Source organism: Vipera berus, assembly GCF_964194415.1.
Source record: "Vipera berus genome assembly, chromosome: 3".
Lineage (NCBI taxonomy): Eukaryota > Metazoa > Chordata > Lepidosauria > Squamata > Viperidae > Vipera > Vipera berus.
In genome coordinates, this window is record NC_138204.1 from 111,884,753 (window position 1) to 111,900,598 (window position 15,846).

Genomic DNA, 15,846 nt, shown 5'->3' on the forward strand with positions numbered 1-15,846 from the left:
CCATCCCAGCCACTCCTCACCTCGCTCCAATTTAAATCCTACATCAGTCTGGCCACTGCATGAATCCAGTGAAGGGAGTTACGGCTTGTAGTAAAGCTTGTAATAACATTGATTAGTCAGAAAGGTGTTACCAGACTCCTCCACCCTAGACTAATACAGCTCTTCTCTTATGATGTCTAAAGTTTGGATTAGTGACATAATTGCTGCAATTTTTAGCACGCAATGGCTCTCATGAAAATTATATTTTCTTCTACTGAGGTTCTATCCATTTCAACTTTTAAGCTTAAGTTTTGATTAATTAGTATTTATAGAAAAGAGAAAGAGAGTAGGAAATATTTTGTAACCACTCTCTTTTCTTTCCAAAGTTATCAGTTTTGTTTTCTGGTACTACTCCTGTGCTTTTAAAGGTCAAATAAGACCATTCCCTGCTTTAATTTTTCAAGCTTTTAAAAGGCATATGTACAGTATAGGGCCAGTTAAAAAGGGAACACTGTTACCCTGAATTTTTTTAATGTTAAATCATTGTTCACCAATTTAGGTTTTTAAAAAGCCTGTGTAGGCAATTGGAAGAGACTGTTTTATTTTTCCCCTCAGATCAACAGTTCCAATTTAGAGCTCCTGAACAGTCAAAATGTTTCAATTTACAGACAAGTATAGAAGAGATAATAACAATGAACCTTGTTTGAAAAGAAGTGACAAAAAGTGTCCAATGCAGTGTGAAAAGCCTCTGTAAGTATTTTTCGTAAAATCTGTTCCGTTCAAATTGCGACTAACAGTACAAACCTAAAATTTCCCTCAAAATATATACATTTTGAATTTGCAGTCTAAGCACCGCTACAATAAGCTCTCTTTGAAAACCTCTGGAAGTCCAAAAAATAAAGAAGTGAAGGCCAGGAAGAGACATTCTCTTTACACCAAGGGAACATCCAAAAAAATAAAAATAAAAAGGCAAATCATCACAAGCATAACTTTTTAGCCCGACTTGCACTGCTAGATCCCTGCAGACAAATAACCAGCACACCTACATGAAACAATTGTTCAGCCACCTGACTGTGCATCCCCAAATCATAGCGGTGCCATGTGTCCTGATACCCACACACCTCCTTCTCTTTGGCTACATTGCAGAAGAGGAATTCCTCGGGGCAAAGGCTGCGATGCCCAAATTCAGCGGCAGGTACAGGGTCAATTTTTCTGCTTCAGAGCTGGACAGAGGTACTTCCAAGAAGAGCCAAGGCAAACAATTTGCTGGAGCAAAGCCACGCTCCTTAGCCAAGCTCTGTTCCCTTATCGCTCACCCTCTACCTCCTGTCCCTCAGGTGACAAAAACAAGGTTGCTGGTACGTGCCCGGCTCACCCAGCCCTGGGTCTGTTGCCATGGCGCTGCATCCATAAGGAGATTAGAGAAGGAAGGCAGCAGGGAGAAGCAGCAGTGGCAGAGCTCAGGGAGCCCCCTTGGCAAACACTGCAAAGGTGTGACCTTTCAAAGGAAGGGGAGGGGGAGGAGTCCCTCCAGTTCCTTCAAGACACAGACACAAGAACTGAGCAAGACAAACGGAGTAGGGGATATGAAGAGTACAACAAAAAGCTTTATTCATCTTTCCCACTTAGAGGCTTTTTAGTGTCAAGCAGGCTATATCCTCTGCTGATCTCTGTTTAGCTTCCTATGGAGAGATCAAGAATTCAAAAGGAGCAGATCCCTAAAAATATATAGGTTCATGTGGCCAAAACACAGATGGAATCCTGCAAATGGAAATTTTACACACACACACACACACACACACACACACACACACACACAGAATATACATACACATACTACATATGAATCTTCCACATTTTAAATTTGTATTTCCTTCTGTTATCAGATAAAGTCTGCTCCAAGCTTTCCCTATGAATTCGCCACAACACATATTTTCTCTCCACTTCAAATACATTTCAGAGACAGCGTACAAAGGCAGGGAAATTACCACAAAGTAATACTAAATCCTCTTTGTATAGATTTCACACACAGAGACCACACACATATACAGTATATAAAAACTGATTAGTTGGAAACTGGATTAGAAACTCCACTAGATTATTAACTTCACATCTAGTCAAGATTTTTAGCCCACTTCGATCCATTTCATTTACAACTTCTGTTATCTGATCTGTGTGATTTTATTTTTCTGGATGTGGCTAAGTTTTGTTATGCTGTTCATTTATTCAAACCAAATTCTGGGAGGCTCCCAATCAACCACAATTTGTAAAGTAGGACATGTTTTGATTTTATCCATTTTATCATTGTTCAGTTCCATAATGGTTTTCATTTGCTGCCTCAGAATTTGGCTTCTTTGTTTTTGCACTGGTCAACGACTATAAGTTTACTGATACTACTAACGGGGTTCAGTATACACAATTAAAAAGTGAATCAATGATTTTCTCATTCCTCTTGTCACATTCTACATGAGAGTTAGAGGTGTTCAAGATTTTGCAGTGGCTCCAAGGACTGAATTGCAAATTAGAAAGACTGTCTGTGACTTGAAACCAACTTCAAATTCTTTTTTCTATATATTAATCTCAAAATTTTATGCAATGAGTTAACCAAATACAATTTTCTTAGATACTGTTAAATCACATGCCAAAAAAGCAACAGTTGTCAATACTGCTAGTTTGTAAATATATTAAAGAGGAACAAGCAGCCACATGCTTCTCCCAGAAGAAGGAAGCAGAAGTCACTAGCCTGATGATGACGGATGGGATTTCGTCGAAACGTTGCTCCTACACCTTTAGTTCTACGCGGGGGAAAAACCCGAATGACCAAACATACACACACACACACACACACACACACACACACACACACACACACACACACACATATATATATATATATATATATATATATATATATATATATATATATATATATATATATATATATATATATATATATATATATATATATATATATATTTGTGTTGCAGAACAGAAATCTCATCTGACATCCCAGTGCTGCAATTAAGAAAGCAATTTGACCAAACCTCTGGCTTTGAGCATGGAGATAATAATCCAAAGTCACATCACTGGTTTCTAATGATCAACAGTGGTGGTAGATTAAAAGACCTTTTCCTCTGTTAGAGAAGAAATTATTGGAAAAACAAGAGGTGTTTACCAGTATTGTATCTGCAAAGACAGAAGTTAATCAAAGGAAGCACAATTGTTGTAAACAGGAACATCACAAAGACCAGCAGAAGGACAGTTCAGTTAGTGCATGAACATATCTGTCTTTATATCTTAGAGTTTCATTAGCCTCCCAAATATTTATTTCATTTCCATTTAACCCAGATTATTAACCCATTTCCCCCAATTCTACAGCCCAGATCTATAAAAATCTTTTCACATAAGATAAAGGAGACAAATAATAGTTTCATTCCATACAGCATTAACCTGTGAACTCTCAGGCTTCCTCCTTCCATTATATATACAAGTTGGACAGTATTTAATATTTTATTGTTATGTATATGTAGGGGTTATACATATGTTGTATGTAGTATGTTTTAGGTACGTGTCATGCATGTGTCTTACTTTGAGAGCGGGCAGCTAAATTTCATTTTTGATGTGCACCATTGTGCCCACAGTAAAAAAAATGACAATAAAGATTATCTTATCTTATCTTAACAGGTGACTGCTATTTTTCTCTGCAGAAGCTAATGACCAAATAATCATATCTCTATTAAATTAAATGTTTCTTAAATGAAGATTTGATCACATTTTATTTTGTCCTTGTCCTACTACCATTTTGGAGAATGGTTACTGGTTCACCACTGAAAAGGCTAAAAGTGACTCCCAATTTGCAAAGTCATTGACTTAACTAATAGCATCCAGTCTGTTCTAGTTAATGCTCTATGAACTTATATTCATATTTAGATTCAAAACAGAACATTTTATAGCTTTAATCACTTCCATAATGGTTGGAGAAAACTGTTTTAACCTGAAAACAACTTTTTCAAATTAAAAAACAGGGTGTGAGCTTGAAAATTATTCAGAATTGAAATATTTTATATATCCTTATTTGCCATTACATACACAGCTCACAAATTATACCGCTAATCCTGTAGCCCTCTAGTTTTCCTCCCAAAAGCCCGGATACACAAATAAAATAAAATAAAATAAATAGTGGTCACTGATGTGATTTGTTAAGATTTACTGCCATTGACAAGAACTTTCCTGTCCTTTTTGTTCAACCGCAGGATAAAACAGTGCCATGTACCGCATCCTTGTTGAATGAATGACTGCTCTGATCATATAGATACAAGGTACTGTTATAAGGAGAAGCTAAAATCTGTTAGCAACTAGGCACTTTGCCTTGTGCTGGCAATAGCAACTCTTCTATTACTAATTAAGAAACTATCAGTTCCTCTGCTTATTGTGTGTTGATCAAGAATTTCACTAACTGTCTACTATTGCTGAGGTTATTGATCTTTTTCATTCTCATATTGGTTCAGACAGCACACAACAGGAATGTAACAATGCCATTCTACCACCCAACCTGACAACCCAGTGCTTTTTTTGTAAAAGAAAAAGGTGACGGAACTCACATGTCAAAGAACCCGCCTTGCCTACCCTACAAGGTTCCATCCAAAAAAGGTGCTGGAACTCCGTTCTGAGCGTTCTATGAGAAAAAAAGTCCTGTGACAACCAATAATAGTTTTCAAGAAGAGGGTAGAGAAGAGTTGAAAATCAGACTGCTTTCTGCATATGAAGCACATGTGCTGCTTCTGACTTATTTAAACTCTGAAGTCTAAATTGTAGGTTTCAATTATGATTACTATAAGGCAGAGTGGCAAGGCATTAAAATAATTCCAAAGGTAATTATAGGTAGCATTCATTCAGCAAAATGATATACTCTTCATAGGCTTAATATAGCTGATTTAAAATGCCACATATAGTTCCCTACATCAGGGCTTTTCAACCGGTGGTACGCGTACCACTGCTGGTACGCGAGCACCTGGCTGGAGGTACGCGGTATTGCCTTCCTCCCTCCCCGCCTCCCCCCGCCTCCTCCCTCCGTGCTCCGCTCCTTTCCAGCTCACTTGCTTGCAGAAAACATGCTGCTTGGCAGCGGCCTGCAGGAACCCTACTGAGGGCAAGCAAAGAGTGCAGGCACAGAGTGAGGCCACGCCCTCCCCAGGGACTCGTGCAGCAACCGGATTGACTTCTGATTGGCGCTTCTTCAGGGCACATATGGCCAGGAAGGCACGTCAGAGTCCCAGGTACCGGTAAGGCAATTAGCCTGCTCCTCCCACATCACCCACCAGCATGAGAGCGCCTTGCCAGCTGCCGAACCCTGGCTTTTGAGCAGGAGCGGCCTTGCCCTGCTTGCCCTTGGCCGCCTCCGTGGTTGCCGCTCTAGCGTGGAGAGAGGGAGGCCGGTCCCCGTTCAGCCTGCCAGCCCTGGGAGAGCCCCGCACGAGTGCCTCGCCGGCTGCCAAAACCTGGCTTTCGAGCAGGAGTAGCTGTCAAGCCTCAGGCTCGACAATCAACCAGGGGGGGGGGAAATCCGTGCAGCAACCCAGCTACCTGGCCTGCCAGCTGCTCTTTGCTCCGCTGATCAGCTGTGAGGCTGAGACTTCGGATTCAACAACACCAACCAGCAGAGAGCACCGCTGATCAGCTGGCAGGCTGGGACTCCAGATCCGATACCGCCGGCCAGCTAGAAGTCCCAGCAGGCAGCCCTGATGCTGCCGAACAGCTGGAGCGTCAGAAACCTTCTCTCGGGTCCGCCAGTCAGCTGGGAGCGCCGGTGCTTTTGAGCAGGAGCGGCTGTCAAGCCCCAGGCTCGACAATCAACCGGGGGGGGGGGAAATCCACACAGCAACCCAGCTACCTCTCTCCCCCAGTCTTTTAAAATATTTAAAATAAAATACAGGATGTGTTGTTTCGGATGTGAGCTTCTCAAAATCTCTTGCATCTTGCCAAAAGCATGCATAGCCCTCCATTCAGCTATTCTTGATCACGTTTGGACCCCTAAACTCATAAAAGCTTTTAATGGTTTCACAGATCGGAGCAGCTGGCAGGCCAGGTAGCTGGGTTGCTGCACGGATTCCCCCCTCCCAGTGGTTGATTGTTGAGCCCGGGGCTTGACAGCCACTCCTGCTCGAAAGCACTGGTGCTCCCAGCTGACTGGCGGCCCCAAGAGAAGGTTGCCGACGCTCCCAGCTGTTCGGCGGTGTCAGGGCCACCCGCTGGGACTTCCAGCTGGCCGGTGGTGTTGGATCCGGAGTCCCAGCCTCCCAGCTGATCAGCGGTGCTCTCCGCTGGTTGGCGGTGTCGAATCTGGAGTCTCAGCCTCCCAGCTGATTGGCAGAGCAAAGAGTGGCTGGCAGGACAGGTAGTCGGGTTGCTGTGCAGATTCCCCCCCCCCCGGTTGATTGTCGAGCTGGGGCTTGACAGCGGCCTTGCCCTGCTTGCCCTTGGCCAGCGCTGGGAGAAGGAAGGAAGGAAGGAAGGAAGGAAGGAAGGAAGGAAGGAAGGAAGGAAGGAAGGAAGGAAGGAAGGAAGGAAGGAAGGAAGGAAGTGACAACAGGAGGAAGGAAGGGAAGGAGGAAAGGACAAAGGGAGGGAAGAAGAAAGGAAGGAAAGAAGGAAGGGACAATGGGAGAGAGGGACGGAGGGAGAGAGAGAAGGAGAGGGATAGAGAGAGCGAAAGAGAGGGAGAGAAGGAGAGAGAAAGAAAGAGGGAGGGAGAGAAAAAGAAAGAGAGAGGGAGAGAAAGAGAGAGGGAGAGAGCAAAAGAGAGGGAGAGAGAAATAGAATGGGAGAGAAGGAGGGAGAAAGAGGGAGGGAGAGAGAGAAATAGAGAGAGGGACAGAGAAAGAGAGGGAGAGAAAAATAGAGGGAGAGAAAGGGAGAGAGGGAGGGAGATAAAGAGGGAGAGAGAGAAGGAGAAAGAAAGGGAGGGAGAGAGAGGGAGAGGGAGAGAAAGAGAGGGGGGAGAGAGAGATTCTCACATGGCAATAAATCCCAAGATGGAAAAACCTCTCCCAGCTGTCCACTGAGCTTTAACTGCAGCCATTGACATATGCAATCTATCTCAGCCATTATTCTGTGCCCTCCCCCATTATAAGCAAACTAAAAAGAAGAATTTCCAAGGCCGGTAAGAAAAATCATCAGTCCCTCACATTACCTAACTGCCTATATACTCAATATAAGAACTTGGTGATTTGTTTTTCTTTTTTAGAACAAAATTTCACAAGTGAAATGCAGGGTTATTTTAACTTTATCACCTGCATAAAGAGCAAAACAAAGCAGCAAACAAGAATCATAGAGGAAGAAACATGTGTCCAATTCAATATTAATTTCTTGCATCTCTGAAAAATCCTTCACGGAGTGGGAGACCGAAATATGCCTGAAGTACAAGCTGAAGCATGTCAGGCAGTATCAAAAATGAGACCGTACTGGAAGGGTAATTTGCTTCAGACTCTGCTAAGGGAGACCTGCAATGGCAGGGGGATTTCTAAGACATTGGAAAGTGCGTGTGAAACACAAATAGCTGGGAACAGCTGTTCATGGCAAGTCAAAAACAAAAACAAAGCTTACAAAAAGGAGAGAACACTTGTTACATCAAAGCAGTATTTAGGGATCTGATTCCTACTTATCAAGGCATCGCAAGGTTTTCTACAAATTTCAGTCAAAAAATTTTTTTTAGTTGGCTGCAGCCTTCTTCTGAGTTTCTATAGTATAAATCTGCTAAGATACAAATGTGTAGAGCTATTTTTCATATGAAAATAATCCTATTCTATCTTTTTTATAACTGAAGGGGGCCTGATTCCATGATGGAAATAGAGACTTGGTTATTTTTATTTTCAGAATAAATCGAACATGAAAATGCTTATATTCAGTTAAGTTTAATTTCTCTAACTGGTAGACACAGTAAGTCCATTGCCAGGACAAAAAAAAAGTAAAGCAAGTCCATTAATTAATCCAATTTTAGACTAGCCATCTCTTTCCCGCACACCCACATAAAATTAAACTCTGTAGGTTAATAAAAAGACATATTTTCAAAGTCTTCTTAAAAGCTAATGTGGACAGCAGCCCCCATGCTTTAGTGTGAAATCAGTTCCACAAATATGCAATAATCCTACAGAAAGCTCAATCTCAGGTGTAGTCAGGGAGCTTTCCCAGGTGTTACGAGTGAGCGGTGGGAAACCTATAAGGAAATTCTGCAAATAAAATTTATTTCTGTTTGGTAGAGACTGCCCTGGGAAATAGGGCAATGCAAGTTAAATTGCATTTTGATGACTGCAGACTGATGGTAAACAAATTTAGTCAGAAAATTAAAAAGGGTTTAAAGTATTTGAACTGTATGCAATAAAAACAAATTCATTTAAATATTTGTTTGCTGTGCTTTCATTCCTGTTTTTCAGTTAAGACACAAAGAAAAGGGGAAGGTTTTTTTAATACTAGCACACTGCAATAAGATCATTTTAATCCATGTGATCTATTTAAAGCCAGCAGAGAATGAATATATAATAATTTTTATGTGACAGTATTTATAGACCATTCCAGTCTCAGTAACTGTGGGCAATATTCATAAACTATCTAAACCATGAATAAATACATTAAAATATATCCATATATTTATTTTTGAAAAATCACAAATCATAAAACCCAGATGAATGCCAGAATCACTCTAGCGCAGGGGTGTCAAACTCAGTTTCATTGAGGGCCGCATCAGCATTGCAGTTGCCCTCAGGGGGCCAGATGGGTTTGGCCAGGGTGGGTGTGGCCTACTGGGTGGGCGTGGCTAGAGTGCATATGGCCTACTGGGTGGGCATGGCCAGCTCTACATCGTTCGCATCAAGGGTGCCTATGAGGGCCTGGGCAGGAGTGGGACAGATCTGAGGGTCTCTGGCAGAAGGAGGGTCTCTGGGCCAGGGCCAAGGCAGTGGGGGCCATTCCCTCACTGTTTGCAGGATGGCTTTGCGGGCCACATGAAACCACTTCGCGGGCCAGATCCGGCCCCCGGGCCTTGTGTTTGACATGTCTGCTCTAGCGTATAAAGGCACTCTCAAATAAAAAAACTGTTTTATGCAAACAGAATACAGGCAAATCCCAAGGAATTATGCAATAGGGAGGAGGGCTGTTACTTATAAGGCTGGCTTCCTGGTCCAGTCCCCTTAAATTTATGGGCAGAAACAACTGCGACATGACATTCCCTTCTGGTGAATATTTATTATTTATTTATTTTTAGTATATTTTATTGGTTTTTTTAACATAGTCACCTTAATATTTGGTAAACAGCGTGTTGTCTGAGTTTATATTTCTATAATTCTATAATTCACATAGTAGCTTTCTTTGATTTTCCTTTCTTCCAATAATATTCTTTACCAACCTTAAATTAGTACATTTCTTAGTATTTTGATAGATAACAATTAAATATAAACATTTTTCTAATATTTAACAACTACATCAATATTTATTTATTTGTTTATTTATTTGATTTATATACCGCCCTTCTCCTGAAGGACTCAGGGCGGTGTACAGGGCAATAAAATAAGAATACAGGATACAAGATTTAAAGTTAATATAAAGTTCTTTTCCAATTAATCATCTTAATTACCTCATCATAGATCCTGTTTTCAAAGTTCTTATTTAGATTTGTTTTCCCCACAATGTTCAAAACATTCTTACCAGTTAAGATTTTTTCAGAGTTAATTACACTTAAATATTTAAGTCATTTTCCTCATACAAGCCATGCCAACAATTTTACATTTCTCATATCTTAAAAAAAGAGAAGAAAAAAGGGAAGAAATAGTATACTACTTGAGAAACATGTCCTTTTTAAGCTAAGATACATTTATATCCAGAATTTTTCTATTATTTTTAATTGTATTCAAACAAATGTTTAATCTTTAAATATTCCATTTAATAAATCCAATCATCTAATCTTTTGAATCTATTCAGAACATTTTTATCAATTGAGATTTTCTCAAGATCAATTACACTTAAGTATCTAAAGCTTTTCCCTCATATAAACTGTCCCAACATCTTTATTATATTTCTCATATCATAAAAAAAGGAAAAAAATACTATGTTACTTGAGGGACCCATCCCTCTTAAACTAAAATACATTTATATCCAACATTTTTCTATTTTTTAAACTATATTCAAACAAGTATTTAATCTTTAGATATTCCATCTGATAAATTCCATCATCTAATTTATTGATTCTAACTTTAGCCTTTTTATTTTATTTTTTTGCCAAACATCTTCCCTAATCTGTATGCTCCACTGGACCAAAAAGTCTTCCCATAATCTTGTAGATGTTGTTGTAGGTACAGGAGACAAATTCAGTAAGATGTTTTTGTGGGAGGGTTTCGCCCCTCCGTATTCATTGAAAAACTTTTGCTTTCTTTCTTAATGTGTCTTATCATTTTTTGTCTCTCAAGTTCTCATAGTTCTCCTGACAGCTCTATAATCCATTTTGTCAAATCTTTTTTCTTGTCCTCAGACTTACTTTGCAATCTTGAAGTATAGGTTATCTTTTCCATGTCCTATATTTCCTGCAAGTTTTTCTCCGCCTGGGTTAAGTCATAATTCCTTCCATTTTTGGGTTCAATCTTTAAATCTCTTTCCTCTGGTTTATGTTCCGTTGTCTGCTGTATCTGATCGTTCTCTTTTCTCTTTTCTTAATTTTTTTGTTGTAAAATTAAATTGAAGATGTGCTCATTTATATTTTCAAAGTTGTTTTTAATTTCCTGGTGTTTGAAATCATTGTCGTTTGAATCAGTTGCAATGTAACATACATTTCCTCCTGTTTTTTCTTGATATGTTCTTTCTGCAGATCTCTGATGTTTCATGATAGCCAAAAGTTAAAGTTTTCCTTTCTCTGCAAACACTTTAGAGTTACTGTTCAATAAGTATTTATAATCCAGGAAGGTCGAATATTTTTTTTAAGGTTTATAGTTCTCACCTTGTAGGTAGCCTAAAATGTTTTCTTTTCTTTGTTATAGCTGTTCTCTTTTAGTTAAGACATTGAAGTTTACAAAAACAAGTTATCTTTTTTCTGGGCTTTCTGCCAATTCCTGTATTAGAGCAACTATAGCTGTATATTTTCATCCACCACTAGATGTCAACCCCAGTTAATTTTTTTCAGTTTTCAAAACAAATAATTACTTTCTTCTGTTTTCATCAATAATCTTTTGAAAAGAAAATCTTAACAAATTCCATCAGTTTCAAACTTATCCAGATTTAAGTTTTATATTTAAGTTTTATATTCATTTCATTTCAATATATTTCTGTCTCCCATAAAAGTTTAATTTGCTGCTTCCTTCTGTGGGAGGGTGGGGCAGGAGTTCCCCTCCTTCTCACTTTCAGTGTTTTTTCTCTCCAGGAAATCAAATATCAAGCAGAAGAGAGAGAATTGATATTCTTACCCAGTTCCAAACACGTTGTTTACGGTCAAGCTTGAATTAATGCTCTTTGGCTTTGGCTGCTTGTAGCTTGGGCTAGACACTGGAGTGAAGCTAGCCTTTCTTCTGCTGGTTTCTGGAGGGCTTTTCCCGAATAACCAGATTGACCGCCATCTCTCCATGGTCAGCGGTGCTCCCCTCCTTCTTTGTCGCCTCTCCAAGGCAACTTTAGGCCCTTTTAGGGTCCCCTAACAAAGAAAAAGTGGCTGAAGGGTACGGAGCCTCACGATTCCTCAGCTGCTGCGCTACTGAACAAAACCAGAAGCCTGGTGAATATGTATTATTGTACATCACTCAGAGTTGTCCTATGAGCAAGAGGGAAGGTTCCAAAAATGTGTTAGATAGATAGATAGATAGATAGATAGATAGATAGATAGATAGATAGATAGATAGATAGATAGATAGATAGATAGATAGATAGGTAGGTAGGTAGGTAGGTAGGTAGGTAGGTAGGTAGGTAGGTAGATAGATAGATAGATAGATAGATAGATAGATAGATAGATTATGCATTACAAATACACACCCATATACACACATGCACACAGAGGAGATGCATCTATATTTCATACAATCTGTAAAGAAGTATTTTCCTAAGATTCATGTAACATTGATAAATGTCCATGATTTTTGTTCTAAAGGGGCACCATTTTAAGATACCTACCACACAGTTCTTGTATAACTGGAGATTTCAAGAAAATGTGTAATGTCTGGAAGAGGGGGCTCACTCCAGGTCCAGACCTCTTGAGATTGTTATTATCATGGATCACGGGTGGTAGATCTTTTCCATTGCTGCTTTCATTTCTCTAGACTACTATTCCTATGAAATCTGAATGGCCTCATCCTGCTTTGTTTTCAGAAGACTATTAAAGTCTGGCTCTTTGAGAAATAAATTAAGTTTGTTCCCTGTAAACAACAGTTGATATTGTATCATGACGACTATAATCATGTCTTAATTTGAAGTTTACAACTGTATTTTTTTTAAAAAATATTTTTACCATACATCTGAAATTTTAAGCTGTTCAGAATAATTTTTGACTGGAACTTCAATAATCAGACAACATCATGGCCATATTTTTTTAAAGAATTCTAGTTTATGTCAGAAGAGAAACTAGGGAAAAGTACACTTTTTCTCTCTCACTTTTTGTCTTGGACTAAGCAATATTATGCAAAGTACAAAAAATTACCGAGAAATACTAAGCCAAATTTGCAAGAAAAATAACTAAAGAAGTTATATTAGTTATTGACCAGCAGGAGGCACTACACAAATAGTTTGAACATTATTGGGACTATCAGTAGAGGTAGCCTCCATACTAGCAGGTATCTTGTGCTATATAAGTTCCCTCCCCTTAAGAAGAGGTGATCTTGAGGCCTCAAGAAGGATTCCTAGTCCAACAAAAATAATAACTCTTTATTATGAGGGGGAAAGGGATATCTGCACAGCTTTTATGACTAAAATATAATTAATTCTACACTCTGCACCAAGATGTAAATGAGATTTAGCTACATTTTCTCCCCTTTCTACACTGCTAGATAAATTCTTCATGCTTTAGAAATCTCTCCCTCAATCCGGAAGGTGAATGGAATTCTGCAGCCAAAGTGTACCATGCTATAATCCCTTATCATTCCATTTCCTTTCTCCCAAAGCTGAGATGACTCTATGCCTTGAATAAAGCCTGAAAACTGATGTGACAATGGATGTTGTCACTCTGACAACTGAGAATCAGCAGCCATTTTTACTTTTGCTTCTAATGTGCCTTTTCTATTCTTTTACAGTTCAGATGTAGAAGGAGGGATGGGGTAAATGCTTGAGGGTTTAGCTAGCCATAACAATGTAGAAGTGTGGGAACTCAAGGACATGGTCTGATAAGGTTTTGGTGGGCTGAGGGGCCAGTGAGAAAAGCTTGTGTTAATTGGGGAATGTGATTTATGACAGCTTTTATGGGGTGGGAATTGCAACTTGTTACTTTGTGTCTGGGGGGAGGGAATCTCAGTTTTGGGTTCAACTATGTAAGTGCTGATACTTTGTTTCCTAATAAAATGTTCTTTAAGGAAGAATTCTTGCTTGAAGTTCTTCTACCAGCTTCATCTATCAGAACCATGACACATTTGTTGCTACAGGATTGGCGGTACTAAACTGACCTTGCCTGGTCCAGAAGAGAATCCAAATGGTTAAGACATGAACAGTCGTAACTGCAAAGAGAGCTGGTTACGTCACAATTTCCCCCAAGATATTCATCAGGCACAGCAATCTTTACACCCAGGAAGCAAATGATTATCATTTCTACAAGGGTTAGGACCCCTCTTGCTCATATCTGTTTCCGTTTCCTTCTTTTTGCCAATTCTTCATAAAGAGAGGAAGCACTGAGTTAAATAACACTTCTGAAGGATCAAAAAAAAAATCCGCTCTTGACTTGGGGACATGCATTGCAGCAATGTTAATATTTGAGAACAGATTAATTGTATTAAACTCCAAGAGAAGTAAGCCTGTGAGAAATCACCACAAAGGTATGATACTGTGTGTGTGTGTGTGTGTGTGTGTGTGTGATACCAGAAATGTTTAAAAAACTTAAGAAACGGCAAGCTATTTTTAACATTAGAATGGAGACTGAAAGACTATCAGAGATAAATGCATTAATATTACACATTCAATCATTAAGCTAAAACAAGCCATTTCAGGAAGAAATGGATGCTCTCTGCAGCAGAAACTTGAGCCCTAATGATTTTTGTCAGTGCTGCCAATGCTATCACATTACTCACATTTACAAGCTGAACCTTCATGTTAACTACTAGGGGAAAAAACTCACTTCATTCAACCACCAGCTGTTAGAATGTAATGAAGTAGAATTAGGAGCCAAAATGTCTCTACAATGAAGCATTTGTAACAATACTAAACAATTTACAAATGAAAGTCAGGCCTTTTTTTATATAAACTCTGAAGCCTCTATTTATCCTAGAGCTTCCTGAATCAGTCTGGTTTTTCAATTACTGCAAAAACAACACTCCTCTAGTTCCTCTTTTTATCATAATCGTTCCTCTTCAAACATCCATTAATGTAAAACTGAATAATTTTGGAATAATTATTGAAAATTGTCTAGTTTTCAAACTAAAGTAGTAAGTTTTTGATACATTCTCTGTCAAGTTGAATTCAACTCCTGGACATGACCATATTGTCTTCTTGTCAATAATATGAAGAGATTTGCCAGTACTTTTTTCTAGGATTTACTAGTACTAAGTTTAGCCTGCTATTTCATAATGAAGTGAAGATTGCCCAAGGACTGCCACCTTGCTGGGCTATGCAATGTTACTGAGCCCGAAGGAGGGGTCAAATGTCATGAGCCCCTGCTTGCCTGCAAGAGATCTAAGTCCAGCCCACCTTGAATACCTTCTTATTCCTGCTCATTTCCCTTGAACATTAATAGATCAGATTTTTGTAGAGAGATTAAGCTTGCAATAAGTCTTTATACTCATTTGAACTGCCTGAATCTCCTGATTTCCGTGGTGCTTGACAGGAGACTTTGCTGTTTTGGAAGAGACCAGGAGAAGTCACTGGTCTTGTTTTAGGTTTCTTGACCTAGCTCATGGTTATAAAGACCACAATAAACACTTTAAAAAGTATTCTTGATACATACATACAGTATATTGGAAGTACAACAATATTAATTTATCTTTAAAAGAAGCTTTATGTACTCAGGATTCACTATCAAAGATGCTATTGTCCAGGAGACAACTAATATATTCTTTAGCATTTTGTAAGTCTTTGATCAAGTGCAACACTTAACTTAGTGATATCGTCTCCAGTAAAAACAATTACCATGCCATGGTAAAGGTTTTTATGCACTTCATCAGGGGAAAGCTTTTTTACTATGATAAAAAATTGTAAACTTTTAAGGTGCCATGAAACTCTTCATTGCATGTGAAGTAAAACACCAATACAGCTGCCGTTTGGGAATAAGTTAACCAATTCATGAGCTTGCATCAGGCTTTAGTGGGTCAGTGAGTGAGACATGTCATACAAACCAATGGCAAAGGTTTCCTTGATTTTTAAATTGTAGATTGTAAACCCTAAGTTGAACATTTCTGGTAAAAAAAAGTTTCAGTTTTTAGTGGTTTTATATGTACTAATGCAGATTAATATACCTCACCAAATTCTTGGAAACAACTAACCCCTTTGGCCATCCATGAAGAGTCTTACCTTTCTTCAATGGTCACACGACGACGAAAGCTGGCATTCCTATCCAGCTTAGATTGGCTCTTTGTTCTTTTGATTGAGCCTCTAAGCCGTCTACTAAAGAAGCCCTAAAAAAAGACACAAGAAGGAAAATTATACAACCTAGAACTAGTATTTTTAAGTAGCTTCTCTTTAAAAAAAAGGCTTTGGTAATATTTGGAT

General features: G+C 39.0%; 1 protein-coding gene across 1 annotated transcript in view; it reads right to left on the bottom strand.

The window, feature by feature from the left end:
- RASAL2 (RAS protein activator like 2) overlaps nt 1-15,846 on the bottom strand; it is a 228,774-nt gene that overhangs the window by 54,092 nt on the left and 158,836 nt on the right. The window contains exon 5 of the mRNA XM_081324971.1: nt 15,649-15,752. Within this exon, the coding sequence (XP_081181097.1) occupies nt 15,649-15,752 (104 nt within the window). The remainder of the gene's footprint in view (nt 1-15,648; nt 15,753-15,846) is intronic.